The sequence below is a fragment of the Numida meleagris genome, chromosome 7 (assembly GCF_002078875.1).
Source record: "Numida meleagris isolate 19003 breed g44 Domestic line chromosome 7, NumMel1.0, whole genome shotgun sequence".
Lineage (NCBI taxonomy): Eukaryota > Metazoa > Chordata > Aves > Galliformes > Numididae > Numida > Numida meleagris.
Window position 1 is genome coordinate 2,855,448 of NC_034415.1, and position 21,579 is coordinate 2,877,026.

At 34.8% G+C, this 21,579-nt stretch overlaps 1 protein-coding gene across 1 annotated transcript in view; it reads left to right on the top strand.

Annotated features, from left to right (window-relative positions):
- The window catches only part of KCNT2 (potassium sodium-activated channel subfamily T member 2), a gene marked incomplete in the record, with an annotated part of 121,230 nt that overhangs the window by 24,840 nt on the left and 74,811 nt on the right, over window positions 1–21,579 (top strand). The window contains 8 exon segments of the mRNA XM_021404158.1: window positions 4,791–4,890; window positions 9,193–9,249; window positions 10,102–10,150; window positions 11,677–11,739; window positions 12,518–12,577; window positions 14,428–14,502; window positions 14,960–15,043; window positions 15,638–15,732. Coding sequence (XP_021259833.1) covers window positions 4,791–4,890; window positions 9,193–9,249; window positions 10,102–10,150; window positions 11,677–11,739; window positions 12,518–12,577; window positions 14,428–14,502; window positions 14,960–15,043; window positions 15,638–15,732 — 583 coding nt within the window.

Genomic DNA, 21,579 nt, shown 5'->3' on the forward strand with positions numbered 1-21,579 from the left:
GAGTACTTATACCAAATTCTCAGTCTTCATGAATATAGTAACTTTTTAGCCTAGTTTAGCAGTGTACTTACATTGACATACACAATTAAATTAATAAGCCATCACAAAAGACAATTATGTGGAGAAACTAAGATATCTGTGTTTACGTATGTCCAGGAAGCTGATCCAAGAGGGTTCTCATAGTGTATAGCAGATTAGCAGACAAGACAGAAAAGCACAGTGAACTAGGAAAGAGTATTGCTCCTGGCTAGAGAAGCCATCTGGGAAGCTGGAAGCAATAAATAGCTTTTTTAATTCCCTGAACTAGTCCACAAAACAGATATTTTTATGTACTCTTGTTTACTTAATAGGAACATCCATGAATAAGACCAAACTCATTATAGAACTCTTCTCACAGACACGATAGAAAAGTTACAAATACCTACTTACTTGAGATAAAGGCAGGTTTTTTTTTCCCCCCCTACTTAGATCTTAACAAAAAATGAAAACAAAAACACGTTTACGAATACATATTTTGATGGAAGAACTAAAGACTGTACATTTAAAAATAGCTATGTTAATCAGCAGCAGCACAAAAATAAAACCTGAAGATAGTTAACTGTTATGAATTCATGGCCACTACTTTGCCAAACACTTAACTTCCATCTAAGAACATTGAGAGACTTGTCATAAGTTACTCTGCTGGGACATCTCCTCACTGTTATGACTGGGTCTAGTTTAAGGAAAAGGATTGTTATGGAAGTTTACTTGAAATAAGGAGTGGGAAGCAACCGCTGATTGATCCTATTGGGGATTATGTTAGGTATCAGGGAACTGATGAAAACAGATATGGCCCTTTAGATCGTAGGTTTCAGTGAGAACACCAAAAACCTTCCTTCACATACTGTGTGTCTAGTTCTTGTCATTACCTATTCTACTAAACTATTTTCAAGTTCTCAGACAGTATTATATCAAATTACAGATGTTCTCCAAATAGCTTTCACTAGTCCAAGACTTCACAAATAGGCTTAGAACATCAGAGAATGAGAAGCAATATCACACGCTCTGGTGATGTTGCTTCAGATTTTATATGATTTTTTGATAGAATACTAACCTAATTAGACCAGAAACAGGCATGAAATATCAACTGCCTCATCCATTATTCCAGTTCTGAACACATTTTTATAAACTAGTAAAAGAAGATCATCTACAACTGATTTCAGCTTAGCTACCACTCAACCTTTTGCAAGGAAGTGTATAAGCAAATTAAAACAGTACACAAAGGACATTTAAAAAAAAGGTGCCAGCCAGCCACAAATAAATAGGTAAAAGACATTCTTATGACTTGCTTGTACTTGCGAAGATCACACACAGCTTTAAATCTCAAAGGAAAAAATAAGTGAATTTTCAATTCAACCGAGACAGTATAAAACAGGTAACTATCATCAGGATATGAATTAGTAACAGTATGTTTTGATCTGACTCCTGAAGCCAGTTGCTACCGAGATGATTGTGCTAAAAGCCATCAGTGTTTGTGATGTATGAGGAAATAAAAATGGAAGGTGATAGTAGAATTTCCAGCTGCTGTCGCTATCACCCCTGCTTTGATGTAGAACAGATTTCCCTACTGGAGGATTAATCTCTGAAAATGCTTCTGAGGGTAGTACCAAGAAGTAATAGTTAAAAAAAGTTTTAAAAAAATCAATTGCATTATACCTGATTGGTACTGATTTTATTACTTCATACTTAAAAAAGCTGGCAAAAAAGATGCAGCTACCTGTTTGTAGGAATTGGAAAGATCAACATGATGGAAAAGACATCACAAATTAGGTGGAATGACCAGCACGACAGAAGGGTGCTAGAAAGGAAAGGAAGAAGGTCACTCACCCGTATTAGAAGATTCTGGCTTCACAAGGAAAAGCTTCCACCAGGGAGAAATCTCTAGAGAAAGATCTTCCTCCGTGGCAGTCAGCCCTTAAATGAGGCCTAAGAGGAGTGGAACCGGGCTCCACCTTCATTGTCTTCACCAATTGCCTTCACAGGTGCTCTCAGGGCTGACTGGGTCTTTCCTCCAGGTGCTCAATCAGTGGTTTAGGCCATGATTCAGCAGTTCCCATACACTGTTTAAATGTTAATGTCTCCTTCTCAGTTTGATATAATTACACTTACTTTGGAAAACAAACAGATTTGAAACTGTTATTACCAATTTCTTCTTCTGAAGAAGACAACACATGTAACATCATGCTTACAGGGACAAGGTAAAATTATAATCTCATTGAACTATTTATAACAGTATGTGATTGGTGTAGCTGAATACAAGTTTTAGGCATCAATGTCAAAGCAGAGATGCGACCCTGCTAGTTGAACAATCTGTCTGTAAATGGAAAAAACGAAAAAGAAAATAAATCAAGCAGTCTATGTAAAATAGAGGACCAAAATAGTCAATCAGCAAATAGAAGTATGAAATACTTCCTTTGTAAGAAAGTAATAAATGAAAAACTATTTTAAATATCAGCCGTCCGGTAACTGCCTCCTCCTCTGATGTGAAATCTTAGATCTCCATAGCAGTGGAACAAACGTGTTTCTTCCAGCTCACAGATGACACCCCTATCTATGAGGCTACAGAGTATTTTGACAACCAAATATTTACTTATGTGAATTATTACAGCTTTGGCAGGAGTGACCAAATGCACTCCCTCTGTCAGGGCATGCTATTTCCACAAGCTGAAGCAGAGGATATCCCTCAAGTCTGTTCTACATTGCTTTTGTAATGCCTGAACCACTCTCACATGATAGACAGATCCTATTGTCTGCCCTGTCCATGTAACCCTGACTACCATATACATTCTATGTCAGTGCCTAGAGCCCTTTCACAAATGTATATAGTAAGTGAAAACCCTGCCTTATTCTGTGGGAAACAACCATTTCAGTTGAGATATCCAGAACCTGAAGCACTCTGAAGTATAGTATGGAGAGATCTGGGGAATTTTTATATTGCATATGTAAGCAGTTTTCAATCTTTCACGACCAAGACTTGAGAGTTAAGATTTAAGGCAGCAGCCAGGAGCATGGGTGCCAGGTACTGATTTGTTTTTGAAATCATAAAAGCACTATTTTCTTCTGGTATTTAGAACAACAATAAATTCAAATGATTATAAGAAGTTAGTCCATTATCGATACAGAAAAGAAGCATTTAACATCAAGGTAAACATTTACAGGGTTAAAGAACAGAAGAAACAAGTGATAAACTTTTGAACAAAGTAACAAAATTAGATAACACAAAATAGGTAGGAAAAAGAATTCTGTGTCTTTTTTTGTTGTTTTCTTTTGTTTTCAGGTTATCTGCTCTTTTTCTAATGGCTTGATTGTTACAGCAACCATTCAGAAGACTTCCATAAACCCGTTAGCATAGACAAATATTTTGTATCTTCTTCACCAGCAATTCACAAATTTACAAGATTATAGCATAGTTAAAAAAAAAAATACTTCCTGGTCATATAGTAGCATAGCAACACACGATAAAAGCTGTGGGACTTCTCATGGTCAAGACCTAAGCATAGGATGTTAACCCTTAGTTTACAGATGATGAGATGCTGTAAAAGTCCGTCTGGTTCTTGTGTGATAACTGTAGCTTCATAGGGCATGTTTGCGCACAGATTTGAGTATGCTTGATGAGACTGTCATTCTCAAACCATAGAAATAGTTATATTGAGTTCAGCAGGTTTGATATCATATTTGCAATTCAAAAATAAAATATACTTGTTGCAAATGAAACCAGGCATATGTGAGACCCAGTCAGTTGGTAATGTTCTGCTTTGGACAGAAGAGCTCAGCTGTACAGAACTGGATGCCTGGTTCAACAAAGCTGAAAAAAAGTAGCTCTTAAGATTGCCTTCCCTCATTAATTTTAAGACTAATTAATAACAAGACTGAGGATTTAAACACTAATCCTCTAATGACTCCAAAACTTCATTAAAATACAGTTAAGTTTTGTTGTAGTAGACAGTGGCTTCTATTAGCACCGAATTAAAATGCCTGTGTGATAGAACCAACTGTCCACGTGGTTTCATTTGGAGGAATCCTGTCTCTGTGCAGCAGACCTGTGTTTGCAAGACATACTGTAATATTCTGTGATAATATTTAGTATTTGAGAACTATTAAATAGAACATTTCAGTATTCGTATGGTCCATAGAAAAAGTTGTTGAATCAGTTGAAGTTGTGCATTCAGCATGACTTTCAGCTATCCTGATTCTTGGATGCATAATTATGCAACTTCAATATTAAATATCTACAGTTTAATATTTTATGTTAGGACAGTATTCTGTATTCTGTATGAGAAGCTACTACATGAAGACTGTCAGATATTAATATTTAAATACTTGCCATCGGATATCCTCTGCCTATGGTTGAAAGTATGTCTTCCTCATGTTACTGTATCTTGCATCTCAAATACTGTATGTCATACTGGTTCCCCTTTTGAGAAGAAATTTGTAAAACTACAAAAGATCCAAGCCTTGGGAACATCAAATGGCATAGAATAGCATTCAAGCAAATAACTGTCTAGGTCTCCACATTAAAAGGGACCAAATCTTAACCCAGAGATTTCTGAAAGTTGGAAAGGTGTATTTTATGTGTATCTGACAGGCATATTCATGTATTCTTCTGCCAAAGGGCAATATCAGATACAGGTTACTGGCTGGATAGACCTTTGCTCTGTTGTATCACGGCTAATTTAGTTCCTTTTAGTTTTATCTTAAAAGTGGATGAAACTATGAAGAGTCTAAATTCCTTTCTGTTCCTTTTAAAATAGGTCTGAGAATACGGTTATTCAATTTTTCGCTCAAGCTACTAAGCTGTTTATTATACATAATTCGTGTGCTCCTGGATGATCCTACACAAGGACATGGATGGTAATATTTGTTTTGTTATTTGTTCTCTCAAAGCGTTGTTTAACGTATATAAAATAAATTAATTTTATGAGGAAATGAATAAGGAACAATATTTTGGTGGGAACTATGAATGGTTTCCCAGAGAATAAATCCACTGCAAAATTTTCTATTTTTTGTGTCTATGAAACATAGGACAGGAGCTATGCAGAATTAGTATCCACATCAGCTGAGATAGTTCAGAGCTGTTAAGAACCACTATTCTTCCTCTTGTAAATGAAATAGCTCTAGATAGCAGCTTTTTTTTTTTTTTTCCTGATGCATCAGCTGGCAGAACAACTACTAATCAATATTAGTTTATTAGAAGCTTAAGTCTCCTGGCAGACAATATTTATGTTGCTATGCAGTAGTTCTCAGACACCTAAATGCAATGTCCTTTCTATATAATTTGGAAATAAGATAGTGTATCATATATAGTTCTGACTTAACCATACCACAGATATTACAATATTAGCTGTCTTACTTAAAATTCTAGATCCTGGAAACAATCAGACAAGTACGTGAAACTAAGCTTTCACACAGACGATGCTGATGATAACTTTCTAGCCTTCTGAGTTCTCTAAACACTTAAGGGAGATGGAGACCAAAAGTACATTATGTACTCATGATGTTCCATCATTTAATGCACAATTTTTTGAATACCCACAGCTGGCAGTATATTCCAAATAGGCTAAAACTATTTATAATTTATGCGATCTTTTGCTCCAACTGTATTTATATCATGGGAATATTGAATATTATCAATTCTGAGTGATAATGAACACCTTTTTCAATTAACTTACTTGCTTTCACTTGATTTGCTTCAGTCAGCCTTAAATATAGAATGAAACAAAGCATGGCTGCAAATACTAAGCTCAGGGTGATAGAACTAGCACTCTTCATACAATGTTAGGCAAAGAACAAAGCATGAATTCTGATTTGTACATCTGAAGACTGATTAAAAGTATTGAGGGTAATGCTCTAGAAAAGCTGATGCACAAAATATCAAGAATCAACTCCAAAGCAAAGTGAGTTAAAGAAAATAGACTTTCCTCAGCAGTACATGAGAGTGGGATGTGTGAACAGGAAGTACAGAAAATTCATTTGAGAATCTTTTGTCAAAACTTGTTGTAAGAAATCAGAACATCTGAAAAAAGGACAGAAAAAATTCTCCCTTGAAAAGCAAGAACTGCAAAGAACTCTATTTTTTGACTCCACATGTATCTCCAAATGTCTCTTCAAGGGGAGGGAGTGTGTCGAGTGGAAACAAGTAGCAGTCTTCAAAACCTTAGCACTGATAGAGAAAAAAAAAATTATCATTGAAATTTAGACACAGCACCACAGCAAATACAGCAAGTCAGGGACTTGAAATTTTCTTCATGCACAGCCTTCTTCAGCTTTCCAGACAACCTTGGACTTTTCTCCTGCTTAGGGGTTAGATTCCTCTCAAATTAGCCTTTCTATTGAAAAGCTAAAGCCATGAAAGTATGTGTCCTTTTACTTCTTTTACCACATTAAGAAGACCTACCACAATAAATGTTAATTTTGCTGAAACTCTACATTCCATCCAAAAAATACCAGTACTTTTGTATCAACTTTTTACAAACATTTTATACTGAGTTGGGAGAAAGAAGGAAGTATTTACAACTAATCATTGTTTCCTCTGTGAATCTGAAAAGCAGAAAGCACTCGTTCTCCCTAACAATAGTTATAGTCTGCATACCCCAAAGTATATCTTAATTCAGTTTGGGCCACCTTTTCAATCACAAAACAAATACCGAGCAGCTGGGATGAACAGTATCTCGCTATCATTAACAATAAAGTGACTTTAAATGACTTCATGATAGTGTGACTGGACCCTACTGTATAACGAGTATGAATTTTACATGAAGATCTACTATCTTTTTATGGAAAAGAGAAGTACAGGACACTTGAGTAGTTCAATGAGAAAAGCTGCTGCTTGTCAGTACCCAGTGGACACAGCTACCTGTCACATATGTATGCACATATGTATGCCCCCTAAATTGTTTCCTTGAAAATGAGTTTCCCAAAACTGTGTTTTAATGTTTCTAATAGGTTACAGCAATCAAATAGGGACCACGTGGATGAAAAATCACAAAGATTGCAGGGGCTTCCTGGGGCACATAGTCTCAAAAGTCAATATGTAATCTGGATCAGGTCCTGTTGATTTTTCTTGTGACCAGCACTGAACAATGTAGTCGATTGTCCCCTCTCAAGATGTTATTTCAGAACATGTGTTATCAATGTGATGTTGTAAGATGTAGCAACTGATATAAATTGATCTGATCTTTAGAGAGAAATCTCAAAGTATTATTCAAGTTGCTGCTTTTAATAGTTTCACTAGGAAAAAAAAATAAATTGAAAAGACACATAATACGAAATGAGGGAGATGTTTGAACATTAAGACGCTGAGAAGTGTGCGCAGGGAACACTTTGATACCTTGTAACAGTACAGAACAGCTGTATTAATTTGCATACAGTTTGCCACAAATACAGCTTAAAAAAAAATCTCAAATCCAAGCACAGAGATGTATAGTTTGATAAATAATTGTAGCTAGAGAAGGGATTTTGCAAAAATTGAAACAATGATATTCTTTATGTTTTTGAATAAATAATGCACTTGTTGAAGTTTGAAGCACAATTGCGTAACAGAAACTGGACTTCATGAATCCAATTTAAAGTAATGCAATTTTCTAGTGGAAAAGAAACCCATACTTCAGATGTTTTTTGTGGCTAATGAGTTTCGGGCATATCGTTTCGTTCTAAGTACTGTAGTGAGCCCAAATGAATGTATTAGACAGCGATGGTGTAGCTGAGTATGTAGAAAAACAGCACTTCTGCTACTGGCAAGAGTATTTTGATAGTTTTGTATTCATATGCAGAGATTTTTCTGCATTTTGCAGACTGCTTAGTTCTCCAAGCCTTTCCTGATATGTTTGTCCCTCGTTCCTTGTAAATGTTTAATAATTCACTGGCTAGAGAGTGTATTTGTCTTTTCTGTATAGTACTCCATTGTATTGTGCAGTGGTACATTTAATAGACTAGATAGTTCTGTAATTGTATAAAATTTATCTGAAACTTTGCAGCCAGACAAGTCTCTTCTACGTGGTCACCAAGAACCAGACTTAAAAGCTATACCAGACAAACAAGCCCTTTACCCAGATGGTTCCTCATTTTGTCAATAGTTTTGCCCATATGCATCTCGAGGACTTTCTACCTAAACCACTGTCATAAAACATTCTTATAAATGCTGCATTGTGAAAAAAATAATTAGGCTGTATCACCGCCTAATGAATGAAACTACTCAATGCACTTTCACAGTGGCCATACAAAGCACTATCCCGTGGTTGATCTTAAAATGAAAGTTCTGGGAAGAATGCTTTTCATCATATTCTCCCCCTACAGGCCTCTCCTGTCTTTCAGACATCCCAGCACGAGTTAGTATCTTTCATTTATTCCTTTAGGCAAACCAGATGTACCGGGCAAAGCTTAAGATGTAAAACGTCCTTATTAATGGATACCATTTAGCATTTGTCTCATTCATAGTCTGTAAAGAAAGAGCTACTTCTTATCTTTTGTCCACACATCCCTTTCTTTTTTGTCTGACCTTGTTTGCCAGGGACAAAAAAAGAAATTTACACAAAAATTTCCACATTTTTACTTGAACATTTGAAGGGAGGATTTGTATCAGCAATTCAAGGAGAGATAACATCACATGCACAGAACAGCTCTATTTTTTTATATCAAGGTCACTAGTTTCTTACACTAATTACTGTTGCACTAAACACCAGCCCAACTTGCATCCTCATGAGAGAATATGAAGTGTAGATTGATGCAGTCTTTGCTGTTGAGAGTATGATAAGCATATATGGTCTTTCTATCCCATCTTACCTGTGTGATAAGGTTTCTAGTATCTCTAGATCTTTAATATATATCGTTTTTAGTTCAGCTTTTGAAAGTATACTTTGAGTTTTTTTTTTCAAATTGGATCATGTTTGAAAATAAATCTTTAAAAAATGTAACCTGAAGTGCTTTACAGTCTTTTTCTATGGATACAGAACACATCCAGAACTACTGTCAAAAATTATTTTACTTTTTGAAATACTTATATTCATCATCTAGTGTTTCAAACTACTTTGTAAATTTTATAGAACACTGTTAATAGCGTAACTAATATCCCTTTCCCCCCTTTGTTTTTATGATTGTGTTCCCATATGCATTTGCTAATGAAAATGGACTTTGAATTGACGTAATGACAACTATCAGTAAGGAATTAAACCGGGATTGTTACAGTCGAAATTACACACCTGGAACAATTGATTGGTGAGTTCCTCATTTAAAAAAGCAAACCAAAACTCCACATAATTGTGTGAGGGAGGCTGGGACAGGAAGACAAATCAACTCTGTCTGGAATGGTGATATTTTAATATATCGTGGTGACATTTCCATAACCCTCCATCAGCTACTTTCAACTTCATTGATATTCAAAACCACCTTTAAAATTCTAATTACTCCTCTGATTATGTAACTGACTTGCTGGATTGCATGCTGTTGTAAGATCTGAATTCCCATAATGTCTATATATCTTGCTGAAAAGATGGACACCCTTATTATTTAGAAAAAAATTGTGACTAAGAGTAAATAATGGTAACCTACTGTGCCACTGAGGGTACCAGATTCTAGTAGTGCTCTATCAAGTATCATTGGATTTAGTAAATGCTAAAACAACATGGTATTTCTTCCAAGATATGATGTTTTTATGATGTAGATGCCATTTATACCATTACACAGCAAAAAATCAAACAAAGGAACTGTCAAGTTTATTTTTCCTGCTACAAATAACGATTCCCGTGCATCTCTAGAATCAAAACCTCAAACTGATTTAGTCTTCCTAGATTCATGGCGGATGATCTAGCAGCCACCAAAGCCAATAAAACATTTTCGTGTCGCTAGGTGTTGGATTACTCCCACGCGAATTTAGTGATTGGCTCTATAATAGAAAGACAAACTGCCAATACTCAGTAGATAGCTACTGATCTGAAACCTTTATTACTTAGGTTATTTTTTTAAATGTAAGGCTGCTGTAATTTCCATGATATATACAATTGTTTTTTCACTTGATTTTTATTTTGATCTTTTTAAATTCTGTGTTTGTTCTTATGTTGTAACGAACAGGTCTCCTATTATTTGGGTGAATCGAAGTTTGCCTTTATGGGGATTACAGGTAATAAGTAAATGGCCAATTTAACTAACTGCAATATTGATTTATAACATTTCAGTGATGCTAAATGATAAACAGAAAAGTTAAAGAAATGTACTTGATTAACAAAAACAAAACCATAAATGAAAAATAAGCTGATCTCAGCTATGTGATTTAAATATGTATGCCTTTATCATATATTTATAAAGTATGAAAGCTTATAGCAAAATATTGTAGAATTAGGACAGCCTTTTCTTGTAGAAGTATCAAGCTCTGCTGAGTAGTCTAGCAGTAAATGTTTGCTATAGCGGTGAGTTTAAATTTCATAATTTCTTACGACTAGTATTTTGTTTAACATGTACTTCCTGGGCTTTCATGTAAAATCCATTAAAAAGCTCAGGTTACTTCAGAATATAGAAGCCTGCATGTTTAGAAGTGTATGCTACAAAAAATGCGTTCCATTAGCCCTTAGAAGTGCTGACCTTAGCGTGAGCATTTTTCTCACGGGCAGCACTACAGTCAAGTGATATTACTACCCACTGCAGAAACTCAGCTGTAATTGTCCTTTCTGTATAAGAATGCAAAGTGCTTATAGGATTACTGTGCTGGTAATTGAGGAAGGGGAAGAATGATTTCAGCGTTGCTCCACATCTTGATCCATAATAATCTACATTTGTTAACGTTGAAAGAACATTTCAGAACTCATTTTTTAATTCACATTTGGGAAAAAAAAAGAAATTGCCTAAAAGTTACAATGTAAAGTGAAGCATATTTGCGTATTTAATCTGTACTATTGCAGTTTAATAATTTGGTCTTCTGGTTTAGTGACTTCTTTGTTGTTTTTCTTTTTTTTTCTTTGATGTAGAGAAAACTGCTTTGTTGCTTTTCTTGGAAATCTAACTAACCAGCTAATGAAAAATAAGGGGACTTTCAAAATACTTAATGACTTTTAAGATTGAGCTAGCTGTTATTAAAAATCACATGATTTATGAAATACATAATATACTATTTCCCATTCTTTGCACTTTCTCCAACACTTCAAAACTATTTGTGGGAATTCTCCTACGAAGTTTATTTTTTTTTCCACTAAGAGTTCAGTAAGCTTCTGAAGTGTTTATACCACCATTACAGTGATTTGTACCTCTATACAGTGTACTATTTTACTAAGCAAATAAATCCTTGGTGAAAATACCTTTCAGTTCCTTGCTTAAAATACATGCAATTTGAATAAAGTTTGACATAGAGATTCACCTTACTCAATTCAACTGAATTGAAAAATACCGTGAGATTTAATTAGTTATGATTAGACTTATTCTAATATTTGTATTTAATAAATATAGGAATTTATACATGTGCCTCTGTATACATATATATATATAAACACATTCACAGTAGGATATATACACTTGAAAAAAAAAAAAACTTTCTTTTTATTTGAGGTACAATGTAATTTTATAATAAAGCTTTGCTACTTATTTGGAAAACCGGCATTATATTTTGATGGCGTACTTTAACAATTTTTTTATTTGTGTCTTATGTTTTAATTTTAGGTAATGATATTATATGTGCAAATAGCACACTCTCCTGAGTTAGTGAGCATTCGATTCTTAGTAGTGAGTGTTAATTCAAAATTAGAATTCCAGTCTTATTTTACTTCGGATCCATCTAATTTTATACATATTCTTGATAGACTATTCCCATAATATCCATTAAAATACAAATATTTGTTGTGCAATGGATTTAAGTAATTTTTGTGGTTATTTAATACATATAACAGTTACAAGTAAATATTTTACAATTTTGATATTTGACTATTTAAATCATTTATATTATATAATACACTATGTATAATTGAAGTGAAGGTTGGCACGGTGAAATCAGTTGAATTTAAAAATTAAAGTCAGTAATGATTAATGTGTTGTTTTCTGTTTTAAAATGTCTAAATTATACACAGTAAGAAAAATGTTTGTTTTTCTACACATTCTTTACATCCTTACAGAGAAGTAAAGAATCATCTAGTTTCTGTTATTTGTTTCTGCTGCTTCCTATCTCTGTCTTGTGAAAGGATCTTGGTAGTTTTCATGAATAGACAACTGCAACTTGAGCAACAGTCTGGCTGATTGCTGGAATGCCTAAAAGCCACAGAAAGGCCACACTGCAGGCTGTCTGGTACGCTGTGTCTGGAAAAGACCAACGGGACTCAAGTCACAGGCTACGCTTTAGTCAGAAAAACAATGGTACTTAGGTTTCATGCTAAATGCTGTTAGCTGAGATTAATTCAGAAGATGCAGGGAAAATCTTCTTAGCATTTCCCTTTCAATATGATGTCTTACATCATATTCTTTAGAAATTGGTGTTAATGTATACATTTTTTTCTTCTCCTCACTTAAGGTTTCAGTGGCTTTAATAAGTCTCTTTGAAACGCTGTTGCTGAGTTATCTTAGCTACAAGGTAAGTTCTTTCAGTTCCCTGACTTGTATTTCCACTGTATCCAAAGCTGTAGCATATGCTGCTTTTTTCAAGTCAGTACAGCATCTCCAACATGCCTCTTCTGGGACGCAGCCCCTAACAAGACAGATGCTAAGAAAGCGTCAGTTTTCTGAAATATTCCTTATGATACTACTTGTACACATTCTAACAGAAGATTATTTTCATTTTATTATTCCTACAGTAAAAATTTGGCTTACAGTCTCACAGTTTCAGTTCTCTTTACAGGGCTGGTTATCACACGGAATATTACAGATTACTCCAGTGTGTCTAACTCCCACCAATTATGATTACATAGAAGACAGTAATCCCTGCCTGTAGGTACAATGGCTTCCAGATATAAAAGGGAAAAATTAGAAATAGAAAAAGAATGTTATTCACAATGCAGATTGGATAAAATTTTCATAAAATATCAGATGGTTATTTTAACAGGAAACATCAATGCAGCAGAAAATATGATGATGCTGTACTGGCAAATTACTGCATTATTATATTGGCTGCATTGTCGTGCCATTACCTATGATGGAATACTGATATACAGAGTTAGTATCCCTGTAAGTCACTCAGTTTTAATGACCGTCTTTCTTAAATGTATAGTCTTCATCCATATATCTAATTACTACGGTTACTGCTCAGATGTGGAAAAGAAACTGCTTTTCCCGTTCTATAGCTAGCGGTAAACAGATCAAGTGGTCTGCACCACTTCCATTCAATTATGTGGGAAGACCTCTCATTTTGTGTAAGTAAGATCAAGTTCCAAAAAGCAGGCAGTGAAATGTATTGAAGTGTTTGTGGCAGAGATACAGAATTTTAATCTTGTATATTTTGACATGAAATTTTATAAGAAGTATAAACAGAGTAGCTCATTATTCATAATAAGTGTTTATATGAACTATAGGGCAGTCAGCTGTGCATAAGGATAATCACAACAGTTGATTCAATATAACATTTTCTGAGTAGGGCATGACCTTCACATATGTATCTGTACAATTCATTTACTACAGTGGAATTTTGTCTCTAGTTTTTAAGACAATCTTAAATAATAAGTATTAAAGTGAGAAAATCTTTGACACAACCAAAAGCTCAAGTATTGCAATGGAGGATTTTAGAGATTTAGAGGCTTCTGAGGAAAAAAACAAATAGAAATGGGTGCAGACAGAAGAACTCACCAGCAGGTTGGGCTGTATGAGGATTCCATGAAAAACTAGAATTATTAAAAATAAATTCATTAGGAAAGGAGCCTTATCTCCTTATATATGTATAAGCGTGCATGCAAAAATAAAAGTAAACCAACCTTGGAAGAACAATAAAAAAGAAATGATCTCTGTGTAGGATTCCAAGGTACCTTAAAATGCAATAGGAGGAAACAGAAACGTATTACTCTTTGAAAAAATTAGAAACTTAATTTAATGAAGCTCTTCATTAGCTGACAAAATGAGTTGACTAGTTAATGCAGTTAGAATTTTTCATTCTCAGCTGTCTTACTGACTAGGTCATAGTAAGGAAATATGTGGTCATATGGATGAAGGGAACTGCTGTAGTAAAAATACAGATTTAAAAAGTAGACCTGTGAGGTAAATTATGATAAACAGTTAGAAGAATAGTTAGGCTGGAATATCCTGTAGTCTATATTCACATTTTACATGTGTTTAAATCTGTAAGATAAATAATTTTCCTCAAATTCAGTTACTGAGAGAGACTCCCTATGTGGCAATTGAATATCACATGTAATCCTCATCAGATGCGTAGCTAAGATGCATAGGTAAGCCTACTGTGACATGCTTTTTTTTTTTTTTTTTTCTTTTTCTTTGAAGGGAAATATCTGGGAACAAATTCTGCGAATACCCTTCCTCCTGGAAATAATAAATGCTGTCCCTTTCATCATTACGGTAAACCTATTTGAATTAATACATATTACACTTTTATATTTGCACAGATACACTTTATTGAAGTGAAAGTGAGTTTTGTGTGGATAAAAGAACTGTGCTTGTGGGAACTGAAATTAGCCAACAACAACAAGGCAGATTTTTACTTAAACGAAACAATGCATATCACCTTTCTCCCAAAATGGCAAAGAAAAAAAAAAAACCAACAGACCCCTAACTCAAACTACAGCACAATCAATAAAATAAAACAGACATAAAAATCTAAGAATCTCTATTGTCTGCATTGAAAATTGACTGTATTTTATCATTTTGTCTTGTACACAGTTCATCAAGAAGGAAGCAAAAGTGCTATTTAAAGCTGCATGTAGAAACACATTAAGATATATTTTTCCTGAGTGCTTCATTGTTGCTTTTTTCTCGAATAGAAAACTTCTAACAAATTTGTTAATTTTTCCTTCAGATTTTCTGGCCAGTCCTAAGAAACCTGTTTATTCCTGTATTTTTAAACTGTTGGCTAGCAAAGCATGCATTGGAGAATATGATTGTAAGTATGACAAAGACAAGAACTCATCTGTAGTTTCTATTTTTTTAATATATTACCTTAAGTGGGATTTTGGAATTGCAGTCCTCTGTCCAACTTTTCTAGCAAGCTAACCAGATCTGCAGTTATATTATGCAAATGGTCAAACATTACTTAAGCTGCTTTCTCCATCAAAATTGGAAAAAAAAATTATGTAAAGTGAAATCTCAAATTAGTATAAATTGCTGCTGTGCCCATAAGGAGGGAAAGTTAGAATGGCTAGTTCTTTTGCTACTTATGCATTCACATACAATTACAGGGAACTCAACTGCTATGCCTTAATTAGTCCTTGCAGACTGTAACTTGTAAGGTAGATATGAACAGACAGACCTTAAGGCAGCTTGCAGTAGCATCAGAATTGTGCCAGGATGATCAAAGAACTAGTTAAATAATCACTGAATCACGGCTGGCTCTTTTGTACCCTTCCATATGATCAGCAAATTTTAAGTGGATTTGAATGAGTGAGTTTTATTAGGACTCTATGTAACTCCTCTATAGAATCAGCTCATACTTCGTTAATTCAAAGCCAAAAGTAACAGCTATTTTCCATTAATGTAGAATGATCTTCACAGAGCCATCCAACGTACACAGTCTGCAATGTTTAACCAAGTCCTCATTTTAATATCCACCTTACTGTGTCTTATCTTCACTTGGTAAGTGACCAAAATCCTTTCGTTTTTATTATATATATTGACTTTTCTCACTTTAATACATGGTGATAAAATAGGCATTGTGGAAATCATGTGTTGAAATAGAAAGAATAATATACTCGCAATGCAAATATCAATCAGCACTGAGTACTACTGGAGCCCTGACACACTGGGTTTGGAAACAGAATGTGCATACATGGGAGAGGGTCTCATTCTCACTCTAAGGATGGAAACACACATTATGCAAATACACAGGAGAAATAGATGGTGGAAACTTACATAAATATTAAGATTGCAGTCTCTGTGGAAAAGTCACTCAAATTTGACAAGTACCAACGAATGTACCCAGACTAAGGCAGTATTCCTCTGACTGGAGAGACAGATAGAAGAATGCAAAAAAAAATCAGCCGTATCACTCAGATTACCCAGTCCGGTCATAAGACATAAAGGGAGTAGCTAGTAATAATCTTATTTACAGAAAGTAAATATTCTTAATGTAGATTACAGAAAGCACTGGATGGTGGGTTCAAACAACCAGAGTGTGATACTTTGGGGAACATTTTGTTGCAAGATCTCAAATACTTTTAAGTTGATAGAGGTTCTGGAAGTATAGAGAAAAGTATTTTGAGGGTATTAAATATAAATCTACTAAGTTCCTAAAATGAAAGAATTGCAGATTACTGGCAGCCAGAAAAAGGTTCATAGGAAATACTACTCTATTGTCCCAGTTCTATACTATGCTTTATACGTCTACAGTTGAACAGAGCTGGAGACAAGAGCTACACTACATGAGTCTTTGATATTACTGAGTATGGACATACCTGTGTTCACACACAAAGATAGAGGTGGTAACGTAGCTTCGTGGGTTACTTAGCAAACAGAAATTTCTCAGCAGTAGTGTCTCAGATCTGAGTGTTGCACATGGAGAAAAGTAAGAGAAGGAAGAATATGTGTATTATGAGATGGTATGCAAGATGGCAGTGAACTGAGATGAATCTTTGTGGAAACGGTTAACAACCCCGAAATGAAATTTCGCTGGACAGGGTGTCTTTGGGTTAGCACAATGATAAAGTTTGGTCATGTCATTCTGGAGAAAGTGATTTGATTTTTACTTACTTCTCTAGAATGTTCTTGATGGCCGCTGTTAGATTCTACCTTAACCCTTTTGTAAGTAACAGTGTAAAATACACCTTTTCAGTCCTCTACCCTTAACTGAAGAAGATGGGTTTGTTCTAGTCAGTGGTTAAATGAATGGCCCTTTGTCTTACGGCCACAAAGTTCCATTACAAATGCTGCCAGTTCTAGTAAGCTGGTAACAATAATGTTTCCTAAGAACTCACTGATCATCCCTGCTTGATAGGATATAGAGAATACAGCTAAAATGGAACATCATGCTCAGTACGAGGCATTTTGATAACTGACAACAAAGCATGCAGAAAATGGCAAGCTCACCTGCGGTAATTCTGTCTGGTCTCAACAGTCATAGATACTAGCTTATTACAGATTACTATATAGCGACCTAGTATTGACCCTGCTAGACTTCAAAATAAGCTAAATCAGATAAAAACACCCATTAATGCAATAACTAAGTAAATTAAATACTTTTGGAATGACCAAAAATAGATGTTCAAGCATCTGCAGCTTGCCTAAGACCGGATTCTATTTAGGTAGTTGTTACTGTTACTTACATGAACACACCTGATGGTATTTTATACTATTTTTACCTTTCTATGCATGACCTTATATTATAGAGTGTATCTTACAAGTATATAGAAAGTTCTCTATAAACAGTCAAAATCAACTTACTGTCTTCTATTATGTTACAGCCATTGTGAATTTGAGGCAGTATTTCACTTTCCATCACTTTACAGGATATATCTTTTAGAGATTACATGAGTTTCTTCATGTTGCAAGAGGAACAAAGTCTGTTTCTGGAATTTGCCTCCTTGAGGATGGCTTTCCTCAAGCTGTTCTCTCATAATTTTTACAACAGAAAGTTGTAACTGAGTGACTGTATTCCCCCTCTAACACATGTGGGACTAGAAACAGTCTAATCTATACATGGAATATAACACAATGCAAGAGGAAAGGTTCTGAGCTAGCAGCAGCCTGACACAAACACAGTTTGGTGACATTTAGAGATACTACATTGGTCCATGACATAGTAGAGCTACAGTAATGCAAAATTGTTAAAGTTAATGAAAGAATGGCTTCGAGGCACTGTATGAATTAAACTGTAACACTACATCCCAATGATGCTGGTTGACAGACTTGCTTTTACCATCTGCTTTAATAGGAACACTGGCTTCTCAGCACTGCTGAAGTCTATATAATTTTACAACACAGGTTTCTGTTCAAAACCATGCTTTTTGTAGCAGACACACATGAAAAGGAGGCATATAACTCATATAGGAGCTATGCCATTTTATAAGAAGTCCAGGAGGGAATGAAGACTAGAAAGTCCCTCTTTTCTACTTAAAGTGTTTTTACCTTCTTGGTTAGAATGGTGCACTGAGGAAGTGTAGAAAAATGCTTTTTTACTGCTCCAAGAGAGGCTGAAAGCTTTAGTACGTCTTCTGATGATCTTTTCTATGAGAAATTTTAAAACAAATGCTGAAACGTAAGTACTATTCAGTAAACAGTATTTAAAAGATATGTTCCTTAATTTTGTTTTTGAGTTTTGAGTACATTTTTAATGTATTTAATTTTTATTTATTTATTTCTTTTTGGATGGGCGCCTGATGGGAAAGAGTCACTTCCTTTACTTTCATGTGTAACAACAGAACTCTGTAGTTCTGCAAGAGGTACAAAATAGCTGGATGTGGACAAGCTCATTAGAGCTGATATGTTTTAACAGATAATTCTGTCAGTATAATTTTGCTGTAGAATGTATACTATGTTTACTCTTTCTCCTGAGAGCCTATGTGTTTACAGGATAACAGAACATTTGTCAGAGGATACTTACGTCTTATCTTTGTATATATACAAGTTTGGTGAGTGGCAACATTCCTCTCTGCCATGCATCAGAGTTGAAATCATGTTTTCTTAAATGTGGAGGAAGTCGCCAGTCATTTAGAAATGTCTCACCATACCCAGAACCCTGGCAAAGAAGCTGGCTGGACCTCCTGACCTTGCACTGCTTTACAGTGGAGGGAGAGGATTAGATGTATCTAATACCTGTACATTTTCACTTGTTCTTCTAATGTGTCGACAGTAGCGTTTCTTTTGATTGATCATTTTTTCTCAACAGAAATTTACCTTACAGACTAGTTTCAGGGTTCTGCATTACGTACACTGAAACAGAAATACTTACAGAAGACATCTTCCTTATCAACTGTGCTACTATATGCATATGTGCTTTCAAAATCACTGAACTTCTATGAAAACAGAAATCTCACAGAAAATGAATTCAAGTCTGCCTCGTGTATCATCAGCAAAAACATCAGTTGCATCACCTCAGCAGTTTAAGTGGTAGTAACACAAGTAGTCGTTCCAGCCTGCCTTACAACTCAAGTATAAGCTTCAAGATGAAAACATAAAACATTAGTATGTGTAGAGTCAATTGTCCAATCTTACGATTTTTAGAAAATCATTATATAAGTTATCCTTCTAACTTAGAATTTAGTAGGAGGCTTTTATATATTTTTGCATACAGTTGTCAATTTACAGAACAAGGAGTAATCACATAAAATTTGCGGTATATTGTATTCTTCATTTTTTTGATGATAATTGCTTATGGATCTAAGGGTAGAAATCATCTGCAGATCAGTCACTTAATAAGCATAACTCCATGTATCTGCAGTTTACAGGTTACTGCCTGGATTTTTTTTCTCTCTCTTCTTCTAGTTTCAAAGACAGGTTAGACTATCAATAATTTATTTCTCTAAATACCTCAGTGTTCTCCCACCCAATTATGCGTATACTAAAAGAAGTGTCCTCCTGTATGACACGGTTCAGCAAGTGCTGTTGATAGAGTTTTAGTGAAAGTTACCGAGCTGGTCAAAGTATATATTTTGTCATTTAGCTAATGGATGTTTGCATTTGCTTGCCAAATGGACTACTAATTACTTCTGTAAGCTCTACGGTAAGACAAATAACAATGAATGACTATTTCAGGCATCTATGACACAGTGAATCATCTATTAAGACTTTGTTTTTTAAATCAATGTTAGTCATGTATCACTAGTGTGGAATGATTAGCTTGTAAAAAAAGTTGGCTATAAATGAGATAAGGAATGTAAGAAGCCTGTACAAACTTTGCTTGTGCCTTCTTTGAAAGCTCACTGAGGAAAATCTCAACGTTGCCTATCCTCCAGTGCTTTCAACATCAGAAAATTAGGATGTTTCCACAAACTGACTTACAGAAAACCTGTATTATACCAATTCTGCAGGCTCAATGCCAATTAAAAATTATCATTTGGAGGAAACAGTAGAAATAATTTGTTTGTAAGAATGAAAACAAATCCAGATAACAATCTAGTCCAAACAAGACAAACTTTCAGACCGGGGACACTGTGTTAAAGAAGGAGGAGGAAAAAAAAAAGAGAAAGGAAATAATTTCATGTAATATTAGAGAAAATAAGACATCTCTATTCAGTGCTTCAGTTCCTTTTATTATCAGTAAGAGAGACAGCCACCTCAGAGAGCAGTACAGATCTGAGTTTAACTAAATCACTATGCTTCTCTGCCCTTCTGTATTGATTACAGCAGGAGCCTACAATGGCACTCCTCCAAGAAGGATGCCTAACATTAAGTAGGTTGAACTCAGAGAGCATTAGTGGATTATGTAATGTAGAATAAGATATGTTTATAGTATCTACAATTCTTTTGATGGTGTTATGTTTTGTTGTACAGCACACCCAGTGCTCAGATTCAATATGTTTATGATTTAGAGAGATGTTTTGCATTCAAAAATTGCACAAAATGAAACTGCAATTCTGTCATTTTGTTTGATCAAATCCAGTGATTCTGAAATGATAAAGAGCAGTAAGTGTCATGATCTTAAAGACTGAACAGGAGTTGCAGTATTTAAGGCTCAGAGTATTCTAGAATATTAATTGGAAGTCCTAAGTAACTGTAAAGAATACAAAATAACTTATTCAACTACTACTGTAATTTTCATCAACTTTGGTAGGAGAGTAATGTATTTACAAGCATAATGTTAATTACACTTCAGTGGAAGTGCCTGGAGGAATCCAGAGATGGCCCCAATTTCTGGCATGAAAACAGGAGTCAAAGTCTCATTGATTTCACTGTGGCTATGTCACATTTCTACATGTTTGCGGTGACCAAGTGTTTCCAAGATTATTTCTAGATATCATTAAAGGTGTAATAATATTATATGTCATTTGAAAAGTAGGAAAAAAGAACAGTAAACTTATCTGATCTGTAACTTTTCTATTAGAAATGACCAGTAGATAAGTATTTTGTGATTTAAACTATTAAAGTAGTTTAAGTAGTACATTTAAGTAGTAAAACAAGTTACTGATTGCATTGTTGTCTCAGAACTGAGAAAATTTCTGCCTTGAATCTTGAATAGATGTTATTAGGCATGTGGCAGGCATATTTACTTATACTCCGGAACTGTTTCTGTAATATCTCATATTAAGGGAGTCAGCCAAGATGACTAACCAATAGATGTATGTTGTTTTCAGCTACTTCTGATGGGATAGTCTCAGGCCAAGAACTAGCAGGGATAGCTTAGGAAAACCGAATGTGAATCAGCACATTTTTAGCTGTAGACTAACTGTTGAGCTTTCAGCAGAGCCATTACTTGGATTCCTTGTGAGCAGAGCCAAAAGGGAATAGATTTAGCCAGAGATAGTATTTGAAGTCAAAAATTTACTGCAA